At 38.3% G+C, this 22979-nt stretch overlaps 2 protein-coding genes across 3 annotated transcripts in view; one reads left to right on the top strand and one right to left on the bottom strand.

Moving 5' to 3' along the window:
* The window catches only part of mtor (mechanistic target of rapamycin kinase), a 110627-nt gene that overhangs the window by 53977 nt on the left and 33671 nt on the right, over window positions 1-22979 (top strand). For both annotated transcript variants that reach the window (XM_053624562.1, XM_053624560.1), the window contains one exon: window positions 19524-19599. In XM_053624562.1, the coding sequence (XP_053480537.1) occupies window positions 19524-19599 (76 nt within the window). The remainder of the gene's footprint in view (window positions 1-19523; window positions 19600-22979) is intronic.
* On the bottom strand, window positions 839-3971 carry angptl7 (angiopoietin-like 7). The gene is made up of 5 exons (XM_053624568.1): window positions 3404-3971; window positions 2153-2253; window positions 1871-2065; window positions 1576-1771; window positions 839-1496 (listed from the first exon to the last, which is right to left on the bottom strand). Exons 1-5 carry the CDS (start codon window positions 3771-3773, stop codon window positions 1327-1329), a joined length of 1032 nt encoding a protein of 343 aa, XP_053480543.1. The 5' UTR covers window positions 3774-3971; the 3' UTR covers window positions 839-1326.

Raw genomic sequence — 22979 nt, 5'->3', positions numbered from 1 at the left:
GAAACGGAGTACAGCCACCAGGAAACTGCACATATGCCAGTCAAAGGTCAAGCCAGGCCGCATAGTTCTTGTTGCTTTGACCTCCCAGGATTCCTGAAGACCTCCATCAGCTGTACTGTGGGTCAAACGTGTTTATAGAACACTGTGAACGTATAAGTGGAATGACTGAGTGGCATTTGTTCTTTGTGTGAGTTGTCTCACACTCTTTCACACTCTTTCCATGGTTCACTTGCTTTGTTTGTGACGTGCCTTCTTTACCATGTGTTTGTCAGTGATTTTTTTTTTATGTAGCATTCATCCCTCATTCCCTGTTATCATTATTTTTGACAGACTTACTCTTTGGTGAATATCATTAGATGTTTTTGAAGGCATTCAGAACTCATTACGTCACAACAGAGAGACAACTAAGCTGAACATGTTGTCAGGAATTTGGCTGCTTGTGACCTTAACACATGGGTTTTATGGTTCTTAATAAAAATGAATGGCTTGTGTAGTTATGTTCAAGCCAAAGTCTCACACAGATGCTCAGTATTCATCCTGTTTGTGACAAATTGGTGACAACTGGACTGTGTTTCTTGAATGCAGGGACTCGGCAAGCAGGTCATGTTTGAACATGGTGATGTGAAACGTGAGAACTGTGTGTTCTAGTGCAATAAAGCGAGATATACAATAGTCCTGTCTCAGTTTCTGCATCTTGGTTGATAATTAGGGGCCAAGCACCGAAGGTTTGTAGGCACTTGATTGTTATTTATTTATTTACTTCATTTTTGTTTCAAAATCAGGTGAAATTGTAGGTCATTTTCAATGTCAGAATGACAAAATGAGAAACACGATTTTTAAAAATACAATTTAATTCATCATTCAGTCGTACATATAGAACTGTACACATTATACATTTTACACAATTCAGTGTAATCTATCAGTCAATTTACCAAAAGTAAATTTTTTTTTTTTTAATTTTCTATAGAGTATCTTTCAGTTTTGTTTTGTTTTCCATTCTAAAATAAGAGCTACTCCATTAAAGACATGACTTAATCTGGTGAACGTGTCTTTATTTAACATAAGCCAAATATGAGGCGAAATTCTTGCTCATTGACAAGTGGGACAATCTAGGAAGGAAAGCTTAAAGAAAATAAAATATCTGAGATAAATATCAAAACAACAGCACTTTACAATCATTCATTGCTCATAACACATTCAATCCAGAAACATTCTGTAAGAAAAATGGCATAGAGATGGTTTTTACCCAGGTAAATGCAGAAGGAATTAGTGTGTATTGCATAATGTTTGCATGTGGTTATGGTAAGCAAGAGCAGTTAATTTAACTTAAGGATTGAAGCTTTGGGGTCGGATCTTCATCTCCACCCGTTTGAGGGAGTAGTTTGGTCCATGCCAGCCGTACCAAGTGATGCCATCCGTGTTTTTGGTGTGCATCCCATGGCGATAGAACACACCATTCAGGTTTGAGTCCGTGCAGCAGTTGTACCAGTAGCCACCTGCAGAAAAGTGTTGATTAAATTTAATATATAATTTAATTTTACCGGAAATCACATAGTCAGCCTCATAGTGTCTTACCTTTGCGAAGTTGGGCACAGTCATCCACGCACTTGTCATTGTCCTTGTTCTTGGTGCTGAAGTTGGTGTTGTTGTGGTAGCGAAGTGAGTCCCCAGCATTCCCGGTGTAGTTGGCAATAAAGAGCTTGTAGCTGTTCAGCTCGTTGCTCAACGTGAAGAAACCATACTGAGCATAGCGTGTTGCTCCCTCCCAGTCCTGAAATAGTTGACCAATATCAGTAACACTCAGCAAATTATTAAACATTTATTAAAGACTTAAGGTAAAATAAGCCATGCATTATAGCACCACTCTTACCTCCAGCTCTATGCGGAGCACTGTGGGCTGCCGGGTCAGGCGATAGATGTTTTCATTGCCAAGCCAGAAGTCTCCATTGGTTGTACCAAAGCCCTTCTTGTACTGCTTCCAATCCCTGTCGAAGCTGGTCAGACCTACTCTGCGTTTCTGGATGACTGTCCATCCACCTCCATTTTTCTCCATATCACAGTAAACCTGCACAAAACAGTCACAAATAGTCAGTAATTAAAATGCGTCATTAAAAGTAACATCTTTTCAAATGAAGATCCACTAATAACTTGCCTCCAGTTCAGGTGTTCCCAGAAAATCGTCTTTGGGCAGTTTGTAAAGCCCAGAAATTCTGTAGTTTCTGTTGTACAGAGATGCACAGTCATAGATTGCATCTAGGAGAGAATAAAGCAAAGGGTTCAGTTGTAAAATTTTGAATGGTTCAAATAAATCACGAGTTTACATCCAGTATGATTCAGTTCCTCATGATGCCGTCTGGCTTTTATAACCGAATAGCACATTATTCATTAAATCTGAAGGTTGCAGCATAGAAATTAATCTAGCCAGTTGAAGAGGAAAATTTATTGGGTCTACAGTGGTTTGTGCTCTTGTACTTTTTGAAACAGAGCCTGTATATTTAGTAGATTTCTAACAAAGCTCTACTGTGCTCACAGAACTAATGAGAGAGAAGAAATATAGTTAGGTGCCAATTAACTGGGAATAATATAGGATTACATCATAGTTATGCTTACAGTCTGCCTCTGGTTTGAAAATTAATGATGTGGTAGAGACTAAGCATAATTTATGAGACACATTTTTGATGGACCAGACAGTTATTTTTATTGGCATTCTTGTGAGTCAAAGGTTATGGACACAGATTATGAGATGTGTCTTGGTCGCATTTGAGCGCCCAAATGTGTTTGCACAATATGATCGCTACCTTGTTTCAAAGTCTTGAGAGATCTTAATCTTATAAATCCTAAAATTCTAAATTACAGATTTGGTTAGTGGGTGTGAATCTTGTTTGTCACTTGTGATTCTTTGACTTAATAATTGGACATCAGACTATAAAGGAGTTCCAGACTGTACATATGAAAAATATGATAAATGCACATTTTTTTTTGTTTGTTTGTTTTTCAATGGTTCAAACTCAAGACATGTTTATGGTTTTGGATACAGAAAATAGTATCTGTATTATTTCTAATGGCCTGTAATTTCTTTTATGTAGTAATATAACCTTTTTTGTTTGTTTGTTTGTTTTCACCTGTGAAGCTTCCTAATAAGCGTTCTCTTTTCCTTTCAGCCTTATAGTCTCAATTGATCTTGTACAACTTTTTAAGTCACCTTGACTAAACTTTTGAGGTGAATTATGTTTCTCCATTTAACTGAAGAGGTCAAGCAGTAGCAAATGCATCCTGCATATGTGATCCCTGACCCTGGAAGGTCTGGGCAACCCTAGGACATGTTCATGCAGTAAAAGAACTCATTGAATGGCTGACAAGCCATTTGTATAAAATAAGAATTTTCTCCAGTGTTTTTCCTTACCTAAGGTAGTTTGTGGGGCACCCTGCATGGCTTGAAACTGCATAATGTCCACGCGGTTGTTGATCTCTGAATACTTGCTTTCAGCTTCAGTTACTCGGGCCTCCTGTTGCTGGTTTAGTTTTTCTAGCTCCATCACTTGCTTCACCAGGGAGATCCGATCAGCGTCCTGCTTCCTGCTCAGCTCCTCCAGCAGGCTGGTGAGGTTGGCCACCTGCACCTTCAAGGCTCGCACATCATCGCAGCACTGCGTCTTTGTCACTTTTGGTGAAACCGCATGCTTCTTTAAGGGATTCTGAGCCCATGTCAGGCCTAGCAGCAAAAGAAAAAGGGCAGCAGAGATGACCGGTGTCCTCATTGTAGCTCTTCTCATGGACGTAGCTTAAGAAAGTGGTTTTGGTCTCTCGTAGCGAAGACTTTTAAGTTGTTCCTGATGGTTTCTCCCGTGTGGCTAACAAGTGTCTAGGAGATGTGAGTTTGAACTCTGATTGCTTCTTCTGTCTTTTTCTCTTGCTCTGTTTTTTTTTTTTTTGGCCTCAGCTGTTCTTGCAGGGCCTTTGCTCTCTCCTCTAACTCAAGTTCTGCTGTGGCCACATCTTAAATATCTTTACATCTGTGCCCTCCCCTTTTGGTTAGGCTCACAGTCACTGACACCCCACCACCACCACTACCTACACCACCCCCTGGGCTTGAAGCCTGTCCGCCCTCTCACCGCTCTCTCACTCTTACAGCCACATGGTCACACACACACACACACACACACACACACACACACACACACACACGCACATGCACACTATCTGTCTCTTATTCAATTCTCTCTCCCTGTCCTCCACCCCCTCCTTCCTGTGCATGGTTCCACCCTGGTTCCAGCTCAGTTTTCATCAGGTGTGCTCTTTGCCTGAACACAGTCATATTTCTTCTGAGCACCCAGAATAGGTATGTAAGAGTGCACAATGAAAATTCTTTCTCAGAGGACACCCTTCAAGCATTCCTTTTTTTTAAGAATTCCCATTTAAGCTTTAAAAGTTGTCTTTTATTTAACAAGCTTTTATTTTCAAGAGAAACTCTTGGAAATCACTTCAGTCTGTAACTGTTCACAAACAGTTCTTTATTACTGCAGTTATCTCTTGCAAGTTGAAGTGCATCTTGATTTTATTCCTCCACTTAGGAAAGTACTGTTAGTGTCAAATTGCTTTACCCTCTAATATGATAAATGATGATAAATCTTGGATTTAGCTGTACACTGCAATAATACAAGTGGAAAACATTTTTGCTTAAGAACCAGAGCTGGCAATTGTATTTCGCTTGGGGTGCTATCCTGTGTGGCAGAATTATGGCGCGCTATGACTGAATTAAGCAAAACTAGGTGCAGGACATTCCAGTGACATCACTTTCTTCTGTACCCTCCGAGTGTTCTGTATCACACAACAAAAGAAAACAGATGTGAGCTTGGTAGTCGGCTCCAGAAAACTGCTTAAGGGTGATAGATGCTCTAATAATAGTAATGATAATAATGCACTTGCAGGAAAATCACAGTGTCCAAAGAGGGAAGCAGAATAGCTTAACACGGACGTGTGTGTGCATGCGGGCAAATAAATGCTAAGGTGTCTGGGGTAGGAAACACCCGCCCTGAGGTCTAACCAAAGTGTTTTATTATGGGTGTCCAGAAAGACTAAGCTGCCATGTTCAATGTCCTCCATCTGTATGCAGTCTTTGTCTTTGCTTGGTTCCTTTGTTTCTCACGTGCAACCTATAAAGCTATACCTTTTTAGTTTTTAAACCAGTATTGACTGATATTTTCAACTGAGACAAGAATGAATATGGAAATCATTTAAGATCAATTAAATTAAGATTAATTCAATTATTAGGAATTTCTTAAATCGTGTAATTGTGCAATTATCTGATAAAACACATTTTTAGATGAATAAAACAATGTGTTTCCATTGTGCATTTCAGTCTTGTAGCCGTTTGAGGTTTTTCAGGTAAAAAATACTTTTCCCTTGTGTTCATGGCATGCTTCAGACATGTATTTATGTAGTCCCTGGCATAGTTATTTGCTCTGTATGTCATATTGTAATAAGTATGCTTATGTAAGTATGCTGGTGGATCGAGAGCATATGTACTTTGGTGAACCAGAGCTTTGTCACCATGCTGCTAGTAGGGCCACCCTTGGCAGACAGATGTGAGGATAGAAAGAGAAGCCTAAAGACCAACATGAAAGGTACAAAGAAGACTAAGTGTACCCTTCAGTGATTTAGGGTTACCAGGGTCCACCCTGGGATCCAGGCCTGGGGTGGTGTCGCCAGATGAGTGCTTGGTGACCTGGCCACCCATGTAAATCCAGTTGGGTTCAGCTCAAAATGGCAACATGGAGCCAAGTTGTGGGCTCACCATCTGCAGGACGAAGGGTGGAGGTCAGGTGCAATGCCAGTCAGGAGGCAGGCGTATGATGGACAATCTTAGACAGAATGGAAACTGGCTTTAGAAATGTGGATTTTTACTTCACTATTGGAGAAAGAGCTTGAGTTAGTGTGTAAGATGAAAAGCTATGGAGTAGATATAGTCTGCCTTAGATCCACACACAGGACTGGCTCTGGTACCAAATGTCCCAATCGAGGGTGGTCGCTTTTCTACTCCAGGGTTCCCACAGGTGATGGGTCTCAGTCAGGTGTGGGGATACTCATTGTTCCCAGGATGAAGGCTTCACAGTGGGAGTTTTTTCCCCGGTGGACAATGGGGCTGCCTCTATGGGGTTTTGAGTTTGGTGTATTCAGCCTACTTGGAGAGGGCGGAGCAGGTCGTCAAGAGGGCATGGCACCTCTTATTCACTCCATAGTGCTACTAGAGGACATTGATTATCTTAGGAATGGTGGAGATACCTGGAGGGGTGTGATTGGGCGGAATGGCCTTCTGGATATGAACCCCAGTGGTGAAATGCTGTTAGATTTCTGTTCAGGCTAGATTATTAATAATAAACACTTCTGTTCTAACAAAAGGTTGCACAAATTTTGGACACTTGTGAAACAAGAGGGAGTATCTGTGGTAACCTAAATTCCTAAAGTGATAAGGGAACCTCGCATTTTGGAGGAGCCATTTTGAGTAATGCTTATGGAGGGGTCTCCTGATTCAGTTAAAAGATATAGGAGAGCCAGAAATGCTGTAGCAAAAGCAGTTGTAAAGCAGAGAGGCCATGGAAAAAGACCTTCGGGTAGCCTCAAGCATGTTGTGGCAAAATATTTAACACCTCAGAAGGGGGAGAAGAGACCATGCACATCTATTGTATTTTACTGGTGTCATTTTTGAGGAATGGAAGGAGAACATTGGAGAAATTGTTAGTATTTTGTCTTCTGGGAGACATAAGACATAATCTGTAAATATCTTATTCAGCGTCTGAAGGGCAGTACTAAATGAAAAAAATATATATATATATAACAATTTACACTGATCATCATGTTCAAAAGTTTACATCCCCCTGGCTCTTAATGTATCGTGTTGCCTTCTTGAGCATCAGTGAATGTTTGCACCTTTTGTAATAGTTGTGTACGAGTCCCTCGGTTGTCCTCAGTGTGTAAAGATGGATCTCAACATCATATAGCCGCTGTTGGAAAGGGATCAAATATGCAGAAGATGCTGGAAAAGCACCGATTGTGCAGGAGCTGGAGGATTTTTCTGAAGAACAGTGGGCAGTTTAACTGCTCAGGACAAACAAGGAACTCATGAACAACTATCACAAAACATAAAAAAACAGTCGTGGATCATCCAGGTAACAACACACAGTATTTAGAATCAAGCGTATGTAAACTTTTGAACTGGGTAATTTTTATAAATTCAGCTATAATCTTGTCTTGTGGACTATAGGTAAGCGTCTGTTATGTTAAATAGCTTATGCAGGACAGTACTAAATAAAAAACAACATGGGATTTTTATGATCCCTCTTATTTTGTTAACAGTATTAAGATTTAGCAGATTCTGCAAGAAGTATGCAAACTTTTGGGCACAACTGTATATGCCAAGGTTCTGGAGAGGACACTCCATCTGATAGCTGAACCTAGGTTTTACTATGAACAATGCAGGTACGCCCAGGCTGTCTAACGACAGACCAGATCTTTAATCTTGGACAGCTTTGTGTGTGGAATATACCCATGGGAATATACTAATACGGTCTACATGTGTATACTATGATGGTGTGTTTCGACATTTTTTTTGTGGGTATAATGAAGGAGTCCTGGGTATTTGCGTGTTACTTGATGTGATCCATTCTCTCTAGTTATAGTTTTATATATATATATACATATACATGCAGTAAGAGTTGTCTGCATTCTTGGTGTTATGTTGAAACCATTTAAGGTAGATGTTGGACTCCATCAAGAGTTTGTTTTGTCTCCATGGCTGTTTGTCATTTTGAAGGACAGGCTATCAAGATGCTGCCAAGGTTGGAGAGATGTATATTTTTTGCAGATGATGTTATGCTACTGGCACCATCTGAAGCAGACTTCTTGAAGTGGACCACTTGAACATTTCACTACCGAGCTTGAAGCGTCTGGGATGAAAATGGGCACCTTCAGATTCATGGTCATGGTTCTCTCATGGAAAATAGTGAGGGGAGAGAACTTGCCCCTGTTGTAGAAATTTAATACCTTGGAATCTTAATCATGAGTGATCACAAAAGAGAGCTTGAACTTGACAAATCAAGGTCAGTGGTAGTAGTGTTACCTACTGTCTGTGGTGGTGAAACAGAAGCTTAGTTTTCAGACCAGGTTCTCTGTTTGGCCTTCACTGTCAAACTATCTGCCGTCTTTATCCTCAAATATGATCGCGAGTTGTGTAGTGGTTGAAAGAATAAGGTTGCAAGTACAGGCGGCAGACACAAGGCTCTACTGCATGTTTGGTGGATCTCCATTATAGGCTGACGAGCCTGGCAATATTGTGTAGCCTCATAGTTAAGCTGTTGCTTTTCTGAACTGAGGAGAGCTTGTTGAGATTATATTGAGCTTCTCCAGGGTTTCAGTTTCTTTTTAACTGTAGTCCTTTTGATTAGATTAGTCAAGGTTTTGAATCTAACCACAACTGATTAGCATCTGTATAGCTGCACCATACTGGCAATAATGTTAATTCAAACCATCTGGTCAGAATGTTGATTTAGTCATCTCACGTTTTGTACAGCATCACAACAGCATGGTTCCTGCTCTCTGCATTCAATTTCATTTTTTTTACATTTAGAAATAGTCATATCATGACTCATTGCTCGTCATAGCATGAGTAATCGTGTAGAACCATTCTGCTCGGAAACATTATTGTTATGCCAGAGTTACATCAGTTTTCTTGCCCAAGATGTTGGCCACTCATATCTTTTATGTCATTTATTGACTATCTTTCCGACTGTAATTTTTTGACTTGCATCTTGTTTCATTGTATCTTAACTCTAATCTTTGAGCCTCATTATGTAGCAAATTATTATTTTATCATTGTTTCATTATATTGTTGTATAACCCAGTTTCTGATTCATGCATCTTTTCAGGACAGAATAACTCTTTGTTTTGTTTTTTTAAATTCTTACTATAGTATCAATGTGAGTATTTATGTGCCTCATTAACTTTATAAAAACATCTGAGCACCATTAGCACCGGTCAGACATGACAGCTGTTGCTGCATGCCATTTACACCTTCATATGTCATCTCTTGAGTAAAATCAGTCAGATGATGTCTACAACCAGAGGCATGCATACTTAGTTGCATATAGGGAGACACACAGAATCTGGAAAACAGACATGCTCTCTGGGCCACACAGATTTTATCACTAAATATATTTTTGCCATGTGGGGAAAAATAACACCTTAAGGAAATGGTGTATATAATACTTAAGCTTACATTTTCTAGGCTGCAGTTTAAAAACCCTGAATGGCTAATGGTGAGTCCCTGAGTGTGTTCCTGTGAAAGCTTGCTAAAATAAGAGCACTAAGAATTTAATAATGGCAAAGTACACTAATATATTAAGGTCCTCAACTAGTTGCACACTTATTCGCAAAATGATCCTTTTATTTCCTTAGAAAACCTGATTGTATAATAACTTTTCTCCCTGTGGCGTTTGTGTTCACAACTGTTTCATGTTAGAAAAAGCTCATGCCAGATGTCTCCTATTTAAAAAAAAAAAATGCAGTAAAACTCATGGAATCAAAATATTCTGAAACCAGAGCACTGTATAAGTGTGAACTGACACTCCCCATTCAGACCATTCATGAGTTCAGTTATGGGGAAAGAAAATGAATGTCAAAGTATTTGTGTCCTTCTCCCACTGTTGGGCTTATGTAATATTTATATATCTTTTTGCCCGAGGTTGCTAATGGAAAGTGTGCACTCTTTTATCTGATGCCAGGAAAGAATGCAGTAAAAATGTGTTTCGTGAGTTCATGGAACGTCTGGGGTGTGTTTTCATTTATTCCGTTGCAGGCTGACCTTGTGTCTGTCAGTCATTTTTTTTTGTTTATTTGTTTGTAAACTTTGCACATATGGTGGAATTGCAGATAAAAAATTGTTTTAAAATGAGAACCAACCTCTCCAAAATATGACACCAATAGTCATTCTGTGTGGCACTCGGTAGATATTCGGTCAGATGCAGCTTTTTTTTTTTTTTTTTTTTTTTTTTTTAAAACTTCCAGCAGATCATTGGGTTGTTTAATAGCCATGGTGCCAAATCTAGCCTGGCATTTAGTAATAGGCAATGTTGAAAAGGCCTACAATTTGGCTGTGTGGTCTCCATCTGGCTTAAAGACAAGTTGGATTTTCTTTCAACCACAGGGAACTTTAGTCACTTGGGAGCCGTGTGTTTGCACTGTAAACAGGGACGGCAATGTTATGACACCCTGGACAGATCTGTATTTTGTGGTGATTTTTCAGACTAAATTGGTAAAGATACTGAATGATGTCACCCTTTACATGAAGTGTCTGTATGTAAGGATTGTGATCATGTATTTCAATGCATAAAACACAATCAGGCCATCTTTATCTAATACGGTTGTACATTTCAGAAGACATGACATGGTCATGCGTTTTGCACTCCTAAATTGTTGTAGATAATAAAATGAAAGGACAAGAACTAGAAGAGCCAAAGGATGTAGTGCACAATGTGTTGAAAATTGGGTTTGGAATGTCCTTGAGCTGCAGACAATTCAGTCAATCTCCTTCGTTTCTTGCATAAGTGACATTCAAAAGGACAACAGAAATCTGACTAAATGCTGTTGGCATATAGTTTTTACACTCACTGGCCACTCTAATAGGTACACCTGTACCCCTGTCTCTAGAGTTTAGAATGGTACAAAAAACATCCAGTGAGCAGTAGTTTGTAGGCAACAACGGCTTTTTGATGAGAGAGGTAAGAGGAGAATGGTTACACAGGTTTGAGCTGACAGGAAGGCTAGAGAAACTAAAATGAACACTCTTTACAACTGTTGGTGAGCAGAAAAGCATCTCAGAATGTGTCACATGTTGACGGCAAATGGGTTACAACAGCAGAAGACCACATCAGTTTCCACTCCTGTCAACCAAGAACAGGAATCTGGGGGTACACTGGGTACAGGCTCACCGAAACTGGACAGATGAAGATTAGAAGAACATCACCTGGTCTTTTTCCAATGTAGTTTCATTGAGGAAAAGAAAGAAACTAAATATTAGGTACTAGGTATGAATAATTTGGTTCAAGAATGTATTTTCAAAAGCATTGTTAAAGATGTGATGGACATGCACAGCTCTTTTATCTAAACAGAGGGGCCATGTGGTACTGATTATGTGGGATGGACACCAGTCAGGACCAGATTGTTGGTCATCCAGTGAATGTACATAGCATTGGATATGAGGAGAAAAACAGACAAATCTTTCTAAAGCCATTTCTTTCTCTGTTTATTCTGTTGCGGTTTCCTGAATAGTGTGTGACAGCATTCTCAGTGGAATGGAGGGATTTCTGCGAAATATCCATGTATTTAGCCTGTTGAATATAAAAAATCTGTGTTTGTTTGCTTTTCTTTTGATGGAGCTTGATTACCTAAGGAACAGTCTAGTTTGCATTGTATTGTTTTGTGGCTCAACATGTTTCAACTCCATTGTGGGTAGTTTTTAGTTCCTGTCCTTTGGTAAACCCATGTTGTACAATACGGTATAACAACTTCATGAAAGGTTCTTTCAGAATTTAGATGTAATACATAGCCACCGACTTAAGAAAAGGACAAATAGATTATGCATTTTCCGTTGTTTAGGAAAAGTTTCTTTGTACGAATAATCTGTAATACAAATGGGTTTAGAGAACATAAACACAGATGGCTGTTAGTCTCACAAATTCGGTTAATATGCGCAGAGCTGCCCCAACCAAAATTTCTATAGTGTTCCCTTTTTATGTTCTTAACGAATAACAATTTTAGGAGGTTTTTAAATTCTTAAATAATTTATCATTTCAGTGATTTATCTTGACTCATTTTTATATAAATGCATGTGCTTTACATGTTGTTAGTCCCAGCTAGCGATTCATTGTGTCAAACATATAAGTAGAATTTCATTAGCTTCCTTTAATAAGACGGGGTTCTCCGGTGGTGTGATGTCATAATAAAATGTACATATTAATACAAATCAATCCATCGACATTCTTGCCCACACAAGCAGAGGAGCCCACACGAGCCTCCATTTAGAAAAGTGGATGAAAGTTTTTCATCTTTCCTACCATCAGACCATCACTGCACCTCTGCTCATAATTTCAGAAAGGCTTTTTATTTTTAATACAAGTAAGAATCGTAATGATGATTTCTCAGTAGCTCATCTGCGCTGATGTTAATTCTGGTTGAATGCTGTATTGCGTTTTGATATGCTATTAACAGTGTTAGTTTGACACTGAGCAGTTTTCATATAGTAAATTGAAATTAACACAGATATGAGTTTCGGTTCTTTCACAGTTTGAATTTGAATTTAGTCTCAGCAGCAACTGTTTTCACAGCTGGTCTTCCTGTGAGTTAATGCTTGGGGTCATATAGGCTAGTGTATATAACTGTAGTCTCTATTTAATGAATCATAACTAGCCACCCATTCCTGAGGTATGTAAGAAGGGTTTTTATATATATATATATATATATATATATATATATATATATATATATATATATATATATATATATTTCATAGTAAGTGAAACTACTGTCTAGTTGCTACTTTTAGCCTCATGTGATATGATAACTGATGAAAAGTTTATTTGAGCTATAATGATCACATATTGTATTTCTTTGATGAGGCAACGTGATGATTTCTTTTTCTGTCCAATTTGCACTCATATACATTTTTTTTTTTCTGTTTGAGACTATTCAGGCAACTTATCCCAAAGCCCACCTCAGTGAATTCTCATCATCATCATCATCTTTTTTTTTTTTTTTTTAACAAACAGTTGGTCTTTCACATATGGAATCACCAAAATGATGTTAATAGGCTATCTAAAAAAAACCCCAAAATTCAAAAATATAGCTGAATACAAATATTGATAATAGAGTGGTGTGTGTATATATATATATATATATATATATATATATATATATATATATATATATATATATATATAGTATTTCATAAAGTTTATTGTTTACTGCTCCCTTTTTATTTTTAAAAAGGAGGAAATTGCCCTTTATTATTTGATCTATTCTAGCATACATTTGGTCTATTTCCTACTTTATTCACACATTTCTTAATCTCACTTATTTGACAATTAGACTGTGTGTCTTACTCGGATAGTGTCTGATTCATCAATGGTTAATTATTGTAAAAATTAAGCTCTTGACTATTATGGTCGAGAAATACTACTACCATATTATAGCCATATGAAATACATTTTAGGAAGGTTAGTTTGATAGCTAAGAGTCTTTTCAAGAACATAAACACACCCACAAAAACTCAAAAATCATAGAACTGAACATTTGTATGTATATGAAGTTTTATTATTTTATTTCGCTTTATCAGTGCACTTTAACAGGCTTTATGTTGTGTACCAATTCTCTTCAGCACCCTGATTCTTCACAACTGATTTATCTATAGATGAAGTAGATATAAGAAGTTAATCCTACAGCATTAGCAGAGCACAATACTTTTTATTGATACAGATATTCAGCTCTATGATTTTGGGTCTGCCAAGGTAATGTAAGCTTTATTAACCGTTGATTAGTACATCCCACAGTATGAATGCAGCACTCATTAATGTGAAGCACAAGCATAAAAGTCAACTACTTTTTACCATTCCATCCCATAGACTGTGTAAAAAATAAATAAATAAATAAAAAGATGGACGACACACCTTCACTCTCTTCCACTGTAGAAAAGTGAAGCCGCCATTGTCCCAATATTGCGCTGACACCCGAGTCTGTGCAGTAGTGAGCGTGAAGTTGAGCCACGGTATCAAAGCCCCATCCACACTCCCGCAGAATCAGTCGTAAGCATACGCCCCTGAAATTTTTCAACTCATTATGTCAGCATGAAATAAACGGTTATGGAAATGTAGAAATTAAAGTTAAAGCTACAATCTCCTCCCAAAGATCCTGAAAAAAGTCCTTTGGTGCCTCACTGACTACTTCGCTCAGAGAAGTCAATCACAGCTATCGATCATGATGTCACACCCTTACATCAGCGTGATAAAAACTACCTTCAATGATTTTTTTTTATATAATTTGATTGTTTAGTTTGTCTCATGTCCCATTAGATGTGATTACATGGAGAGGGCAGGGTTTATGACCTCGGCAGCATCCAGCCACCTGGGGTGATCAAAACATTATGGCTTCACTTTTCAGGACTTGTGTGGCAAACTTGTTCCATCCCTAAAACCAGTGAGGAAATGCTAAACTATTACCCAGGGAACCTCAATGTATTGCACAGGAAGTATTTCAGTAAAAATAACTTCCCAACCTGTTCCTTTAGGGCTACAAAATAGAGGCTTGATCGTCCCATGACATTTTAATCAGCTCGTAAACATTTGAGGTGTCCTTTAACATAATGAGCACAAGGAGTAATCTAGACCCTGTCAAATTCCCACCTAATAGGTAGCAGATTTTGCTGGTTAAGGACTCTGTGGTTGACAGTGATATTTTGGACTGCTCTAGTCTATATTAACCATGAGTATCAGATCTAATGCTGAATTGGTTTCAGCATGCCCCTCTTTTCTTATAAGCAGTGAAGAGATGTTATATTAATAAAACACTAGGTTTTAGGGACTAAAAATGACTATGACTACCCTGTAGACTAAATTGATAAAATATTGGATTCAGATCTGGTGACTGGGGAGGCCACTGAACTCATTGTCATGTTCATGGGACCAGTTTAGGACATGGAAACATTTGTCCGTGCACTAATCCAAGAACGCATACTTTAACAGGTATCTATTCCTTGATCTTAAGCTACAGTTCCATTTTGGAATGTCATTGATTGCAATCGGGCACTGTTTCCAGTTTTTTCACGATTCCTAGCATGAGAACTTTTACAAAATATAAGTTGTAGTTGTTTTAACCTGGTCACAGGATGAAATGGGAACCAGTAGTCCTTTGGATTGCCAAACAGCCAATCTGTCCTTACTTTCACAGGCAGATTGGAAACATGAGAACAGTCATTTTGAAAGAATGAAACATCCAGGTGACCATCTCCTGACCACGAGGTCAGATTATATGTACACCTGCAGTCCTGTGGGTCTCAGAATGCACACTTGGGTCTTTGCGGGTAAAACAATTTTTATGTTCCATCTTATTGAACCAAAAATGAATCACTGTGAAAGTCAACAAACGAATGATAGAAATATAACGGGGAATTATAATGTCAGGAATGTTGTGTTGCAAATCACATCTGTTCTCTTTCATGATTCACTAAGCCTTACTCCACCTTACTGGGTCTGTCTGGACTAATCCATCTTCTGTAGAAAAATCTTGTCACAAAGAGAAGATAATTACAAAAAAAATAATAATGAAAACAATATAACGGAATTTGTGTCTGTATAATTCGCATTGAGATGGGAACGAAGGACTGGTGAGTCATATATTCCATCTGCTGGATAATAAGGTTTTGGTGGCACATGGAATAGCTTGCCTAACCTTATCCCATTGTGAACATATGGTTGCATTTTCACCTCCTTGTTGAATTGGCTTTTCTTTAGTATTTCAAAACACACTTACCAGCCAGTGTATTATGCACACCATACTGATACCGGGTAGGACCCTTCTTTGCCCTCAGAACAGCCTCAGTTGTTCATGGTATGAATTCCACAAAGTGCTTTGAGATTCTGGGAGATACCAGTTTTGTTTGCACTTGATGGAGATTTAAGAACATCGGTGCTAATGGAAATCAGCTTACCTGCATGGGCGTTTACTTAGCATATTTGATCAAGTTGTCTCCAAGGGTAACCACGATTGCTTGCCAAGCTGATGTAAGCAACAAATCTTTCTGCAGAGTCAAAAAGGCACAGAGAGTCAGCGTCCAGCACTGAACTGCAACACAACTCCTGGGGCTATTCTCAGCAGGGTATTTTCCATCCCTGTCTGTCTTCACTTAGTCAATTGTAACTGTTTAGCCATTAGATTATTGAAATGGTTAAATTTTTACATATGCTAGCATTGACTTTAAAGGCTATTAGTGTTTAAACTAGGTCCTTTCTTATTGGCTTTAGTCTAATTGCGTCTATTGCAGTCATGATTTATTTGATTCTTCTTTTGGGAATTGGAAGGAAATGTTAGTCATGGGAAATCAATAGTGGGAAGTCTAATTTAATGCTGCCCATGAATTCCTTATCTATGAGACATGAAATCTTCATCCGAAATGTGTGGGGTTGTCCCTACTTGTATATGTGACCCTTTAGGGGTTCCTGAAAATGTTGCAGTACTAGCTATTATATTAATGTTAGGTGATCTAACTGCAGAAAGTATTCAAACTGCATCTTGTATTGTGGGCCACAAGGAAAAAGATGACTTAAGGCAACAGAATCATTAGGTAGCTTACCACCATGGTTAGTCAGTCGTTTTCTTGGTATTATCTCTGTTCAAGCCTGCATTGGATCCTAAATTAATGATGTGTCATAATTTTGTCTGTTCATTCATAATGGAATATACATATTTGCTTGTATGACAAAGACATACAGCAGTTAGAACACCGATATTGGTTCACCAATTTAAATAATTAACAGTCTCCACCAAATTTTGCTCAAATAAACAATGTTTGAAGTATTTTAAAAAGAATGCAGGGACTGTTAAACGCAAGAAGATACACACAAGGTTTAAAAAACTGCAAACAGGCAAAGAAAACTAATTGTGCTAATTACTTCTTCTCATGTCCAGTTATTTTATCTCTCTATTATATTTACTTTCCCCATTCAAAGTTGCATGCCTATCTGTATGACTACTGCAAAGATGGTTCACTGGAAGCACATCACCGGTGTTGCCCTGAGGTCAAAAGCAGGAAGGAGGCACCATTTACTGTGTTCCAAGAATGAGAGACGCAATAGCCCATGCAGGTTTGCTGCATAGATCACTGCACCGGCCATGTGCACCTCATTGGTATATCATAATTAGGTTTTATTGCAGGAATATGTGAGAAATAGTAACCGAATCCTTTCTAAACGCAGAGGGCCTATGTCACTGGGGAAGGAATATTTGCTGAAGCAGCACACTAGCTCTTTGTTTAGGACTTTTACAGCAGCAGTGCCTGGTTGAACTTGATTTATAATAAAACTTACAGACTTTCTGACCAAGAGTTGGTCTGTTCTTACTTTATTGAGTTTCTATTTTTACTTTCCCAAACTATGAAGTAGATTATGATGAATGCTTTTCTAACACTAATGTATTCTAATATACCTGCACGTTCATGCAATTACCCAATCAGCCAGTCGTTTGGCAGCAGGGCAATGCATAAAATCAAGCTGATGCAGGTCAAGAGCTTCAGTTAATGTTCACATTAAATCATCAGACCGGGGTAAATAATGTGATCTCAGTTACTTTGCCAGTCAGGTTTGTTTGGGTATTTCAAAAACTGCTGATCTCCTTGGATTTTCACATATAACTGTATCTAGAGTTTAGATCAAATGATGTGGAAAAACGAATACATCAAATGGCTGAAATGCCTTCTTCACGATAGACATTAGAGGAGAATGGCTAGACTGGTGGTAAGGAGAAATGCATCACAAAGTGCAAAACACATTGAACCATGATGAGCTACAATGGTAGAAGACTGTATCGGGTTCAGTGGGAACAGCTTGACCGAAAGTTGACAGCTGAAAATTGGAAAAAGAACAGGCAATTGTTTTTCATTTAAAAGCCTTAAGCAGCGGTCACACTAGACTTTCAGCATGCAAAATTCCTTTGGAGACCGGTGTGAATATGGGCGGCAACCAGAGATGACATCACATGCCAGTGTTAAAATCTGTTCCTGTATGCAGAGGCACCACAATCCAGGCAACTTCTCTTTTGATGCTGATTTTATATTAATTTAAAGATGAGTTGTATAAAGCGGGATGGTGCGACACCGCTATAATCTTTCTGAAGTGGTCACGCCGTGACATGTCAATCTTCTATTAGTCCAAGGTCATCCCGTAATACAAATTCGCAGGTCAGACTTGACCAAACTTGGAATTTGGAACACAGCGAAATGCGAAATTTCTTCACATGAAGCTTGCGTTTCCAGTCTCCAGCATTCGCATGCGTATGAAAGGAAGGCAGTGGAAATTTTGCACGCTGAAAGTCTAGTGTGACCGCCGCTTTAGCCATCGACAGTTGAGAAATAATCAGATGTGTATCATGTATTTGACTTTTTAAAATTGTAAGTGCAATGGTATTCATTATTGTTCAGTGGCACTGTTAAATGCTCGATTCTGATTAGTCTGAGCGCAACTCAGACAGTTGCATATGATTTCTATTAATGTGTTTGCATTACACGTATGGCAGACTTGTAAGATGCTCTACATAAACACATTTTAAAATCCGTGTAATTGTTGATATGATGAGACTTTTCTTGTGATACATTTTCATATTATGTACATTTTGCACATTTAGATATTATCAGATAATGTGTAATAATGTCTACTAACCCTAGAAACCTCTTAATCGTCTTGGCCTCTCCAGGTCACATGAGGCTTTTCCATTTTTGTAATTTGCCTGCTGCTGTCAAATGTCTCACCTCTTGTTCGTTTACGTTTTAAATTGATTCATTTGGACGACACTTTTGTCCAACGTGACCTACAGGTGAAGCAAAATCCTTTTCCAAGCACAGAGCTGAGCAATTGAAGTTTAGGGCTCTTTCTCAAGTTTTCAGCCAGTCCAAAGGTTTGAACTCACTGCCTGTGTTCTGATATAAACTTCAGATTTGTTAAATGCTACTATTTTACAGAAGTGCTGCCAAGTATGGTGTTTGCAACTGAGGAAAAGTGCAGACTTACATTACACATGAGTAGTTCCAGATGGAAAGACTTCAAATAGGCATTAGAAGGATCACGGACATGACAGAAAAATAGACGATGGTTCCTTTATTCAATAAACCTGGCAGGCACTATTTTCACATTGTCATATCTCGTACAAGAAGACTGAAGAGAAAATGATTAGTTCCAATAGAGGTTAACGTTGTGTCCAACTTGACAAGTGACAAATGGAAACATGGCTTAGTGTATAGAAGTCCATTACAAAGATAGATGGCCAGACATCTTTAAAAGAGCACTGTGCATTGGTATTTAAGGTGGTTTAACAACGTTTTCGAATGTCCTTCCCAGTTTTGTGCTTGTGCATATTATTAATAACAAACTTGAATTGTGCATATTGGTATAATTAGTCAGTCACTCCCACTCAGTGCTACTGTAATGCATGCATAACCACAGTTTCCGGAATCTACAGGACTGGAGTTCCCTGAAATAATCCTTCACTGTACGGTATCCTTTTTTGCCGCCAGCCTTAGCATCTGACGCCATCATTCATACATTAGAAGCGCTGTCTGGAACGCATATCTACCATACCGTGTGTTTTAATTGTTGTGTATAGGTGACCTCAGCTACCGTCCTTCACACAAAGCACCTCTTCAGAGACTTTTCGAACATGTTCCCAGACTTGAGTTACCCTGTGCTAAAGTACTTCTCTCTGTCTTTTTACAGTATCAACAATAAGTTGCAGCAGCCAGAGGCCGCATCAGGGGTCTTGGAGTATGCCATGAAACATTTTGGTGAATTGGTGAGCAGCTTTTTCCCCCATTTTTTACACCCATATATTTTTCACCAGTCTCATTCCCTAATTTTACAACACTTGGGCTGTTTCTCAATTCTAAGAACGCAAAGAGCGGTCTTGCTAGGCTACCTTGAAAGAACGAACTCGGAAGGACAGGAGGACACAGAACGCATCTTTGCGAGAATTGAGACGTGCTGTGAGCGTCCTGTTGCGCAATGGACCGTCCCAGCACATTTCTGTTAGTGGGACAGTGTCCTCATCTCTTCTGTGCTCCTTAAGTAATATGTTTCAGCTCGTTAATAGATTTACTGATTAACCAAAAGTTAATTAAGCACGTTTTAACGTAGTAAGGTCGCTGTTTGCAGCCGCAACCTCACGTTTAACTTAAAACCAAGCGAACGAGTGTACCGTTGCGTCAGGATGGAAGCCAGCGAAGTTTCATTAAAATACTTCTGAGAGATAAAGTTGACTTTTCAACAACCTCATATATATCCCAATCTAAATAATATTTCAAAATCATTCTTTTTTTAGATGCATATTTTGATTTATTTAGATTATTGTCGTTAAAAAAGATGTAAAAAACTGCAGGTATAGGTCAGGCTTCCGTCATCCGCTATTGTTTTGCCACACTGACTTCTGGGACTTCAAGCGGATTCGGTGCACTCAGATCTGCATCCGATGCCTCAAGAACACATCCGGGGATTTTCATGCTTCCCTGGTACTTGCATTCTTGAGTATTGGAATTGAACTTCGTAGTTCAATTCCAATTCGTAGAACGAATTCACAAAGACGCAAGATCGCATGTAAACGCATATAGAGAAACAGCCTTAGTCTAATCAGTGGCTTTCCTCAGTAACTGAGAGTGAAAATTGTACACCAAATTGTATATGAACACTGAAAAATATTCTCCTAGTGAAGCCAATTTTAGTTTTAAGCCAATATTCATCATGTGCATAAACAGTGGAGCAAAACATTTCAACCCAAGTCTGATTAAATTGGCTATAGTCATAACCAGTATTACTACTGTGAGCAGAAGTAGATAATTACTAGGATTTATTTAATTCCTTCATACGATTCTTCAACTTTAACCCTGGAGCCAGAGCACTCACACCTAAATCCTGTCTTAAGTATCTCATGCTGACTATAGGGCCACGGTCCAGATAAGAAATTACATCAATAAACAAGGATGTTCCTAGGAAGACTGCAGATGCTTTTCCCCATCTGTTGCATAACCCAGTGGACAGGCTCTTTTTGTTAGACTTGATTGTACTTAATTGTTCCAAGGTACAATTGCGCGGCTCTGCACACTGCTTCATGTGTCTTATTTGACGGCAACAAAGTAAGAACTGGTCCAAACAGCTGACTGCAAGACAGACTTGCATTCTTTGAGGCACAGGAGCCATGATTAAATGTGCATAGAATGTGGCATGTGTAAGGACATCAGACGACAATAGTGTGAAACAAGAATTGTTATCAGAGAAGATTTGATCTTTATTGAGCATATTGATTCGGCAGAACGTGTTTTAAGAAGATTGGTTTCTCTTTTGCTTTTTTTTTTCTTTCTTACAGAGAATCTCTTTTTCTCATTAGTTCTTGACAGTGCAGTCCATCTTTGTTATTTTTCTTACAGGTAACAGTCTGGTAAAGAGCAGGAATGGAGGGTAATGGGATTGGCTTGGAGAATGTGACCGCTAAACTAGACTTTGATTTACATGCCTCAGATGTGTCTTTCTGTAAAATATTGAAGAGGACATTTTCATGGGGCGGTGCATGATGAACGGTTAGCTGGAGACCCCATCGTGCCAAATGTTTACTTTTCTTCTGGAGTGTTCTCTACAATATTCAGACTGAAGCAAGTTGCTTGTAACTAGCATTTCACATCAGGCTGTTCTCCTGAGAGTCTGAGAATGCAATATTAAAGTAGAAAGTGCTGAAGTTGTATAGGCTGACCTGTAGGTCACGATATGATCAGTTTTACTTCGATACCAATACCAGGTAAAGTGTAGTGATACTTTAGATAAGTCACTGAACACCCTTAATTTAGAGCGTTGTATTAATTGACAACATCCTATTTATTATGAATTCAAAGGACTTTATAAGTAAAATTAAACAAATATAACTAAATAATTCAAATCATTTTTTTTGCTCTGAAGTGATGTGTTAGAACTGCATAGCTCTCTGACCACTTAGGACTCTGGAAACAAGTTGTTGTCTGAGCATTAGTGCCAGAAGTTCCACAGTTAAACGTGTACAAAAAAGGGGCCAGTGATTATCGAATGTTATAGAATCAGACCATTTACATGCAACACTAATGTGCTGAATTAAGTTCCTTGAAAAAAAGCACCGTTCTTTTACACGAGTATCTACCTTATAGTAGATAAGTACCTACCGATAGTTCTGCCTTTTATGACTTCTTTTAAATTGATCATAATTAATTCCATAATTCTGAAAAAAAAAAATGCAAATAAAAACTTTATTCTCTCCATTTCAACAAGTTGTTTCACAGTAACTGGTCTCATAAACAGAAAACACATTACTCTAATTAACATTAACACATGAACTCAATTCTGAAGATTAAAGTAAGATTTCTTAACTTATTGAATGTTATTCATTCATAACAGAATTAATTGACTGAATTCTAAAAAACCTCCTGTTAGGCTTTACATTCACTCCCCACAAACAAAAGCATTTCTATTTCATCACTGACATCAAACTGGTAATATATAATATCAACTTTTTTATAGGTTAACATGAACTGGATATGAAATATACTACTTTACAAATATTTTTTTCAGTGCAATATGTACTTTTTTGTCAACTTATCTTCATTTAAATCTTTCAGCGGTGTACTGGCGATTTAATTCAGCACGAGCAGCGCAGCAAAAAAAATTTAGACTCGACGGTGAAACTCCCGCTTCACTGCTGCGGTGTAAAATATTAGCAGTGCAGAGATTACAGAAATTACAAACTGCAGTTTTGTCGTCATTCCACACAAGAGACATCATCTTTACTCACAGCACGAAATCGATGTGTTTTCCCGCCCTCTTTTGATTGACAGGATATAATCCGACCCAAACAAACTTTTTAAACTATCGGCCGATGGCCCATAGCGTGAAACATAGCCTTTATCGGCTCATACATCGGTGCATCTCTAATAATTTGCCTTCGAGTTTAAAGCTGCATAAATTCTTATGTATTTTTTAAGGAAATTGGCTGGTAAGTGGAGATCTCGCTACAGTTCTCCTGTATCTGCTAGAGTAAAATACCAGACAGCCTCAATCACGTTTTTATCAGAAATGTGGTCTGTTACTTGGTATTACTTACCATTAATTAATAAAAAGTTTTCTTTAACATCGATTCTTTTTCCTAAATCATAAAATAGATCA

Source organism: Ictalurus furcatus, chromosome 5, assembly GCF_023375685.1.
Source record: "Ictalurus furcatus strain D&B chromosome 5, Billie_1.0, whole genome shotgun sequence".
NCBI lineage: Eukaryota > Metazoa > Chordata > Actinopteri > Siluriformes > Ictaluridae > Ictalurus > Ictalurus furcatus.
The sequence above is the reverse complement of the archived record's forward strand: the minus strand, read 5'-3'. Positions and strand labels throughout refer to the sequence as shown.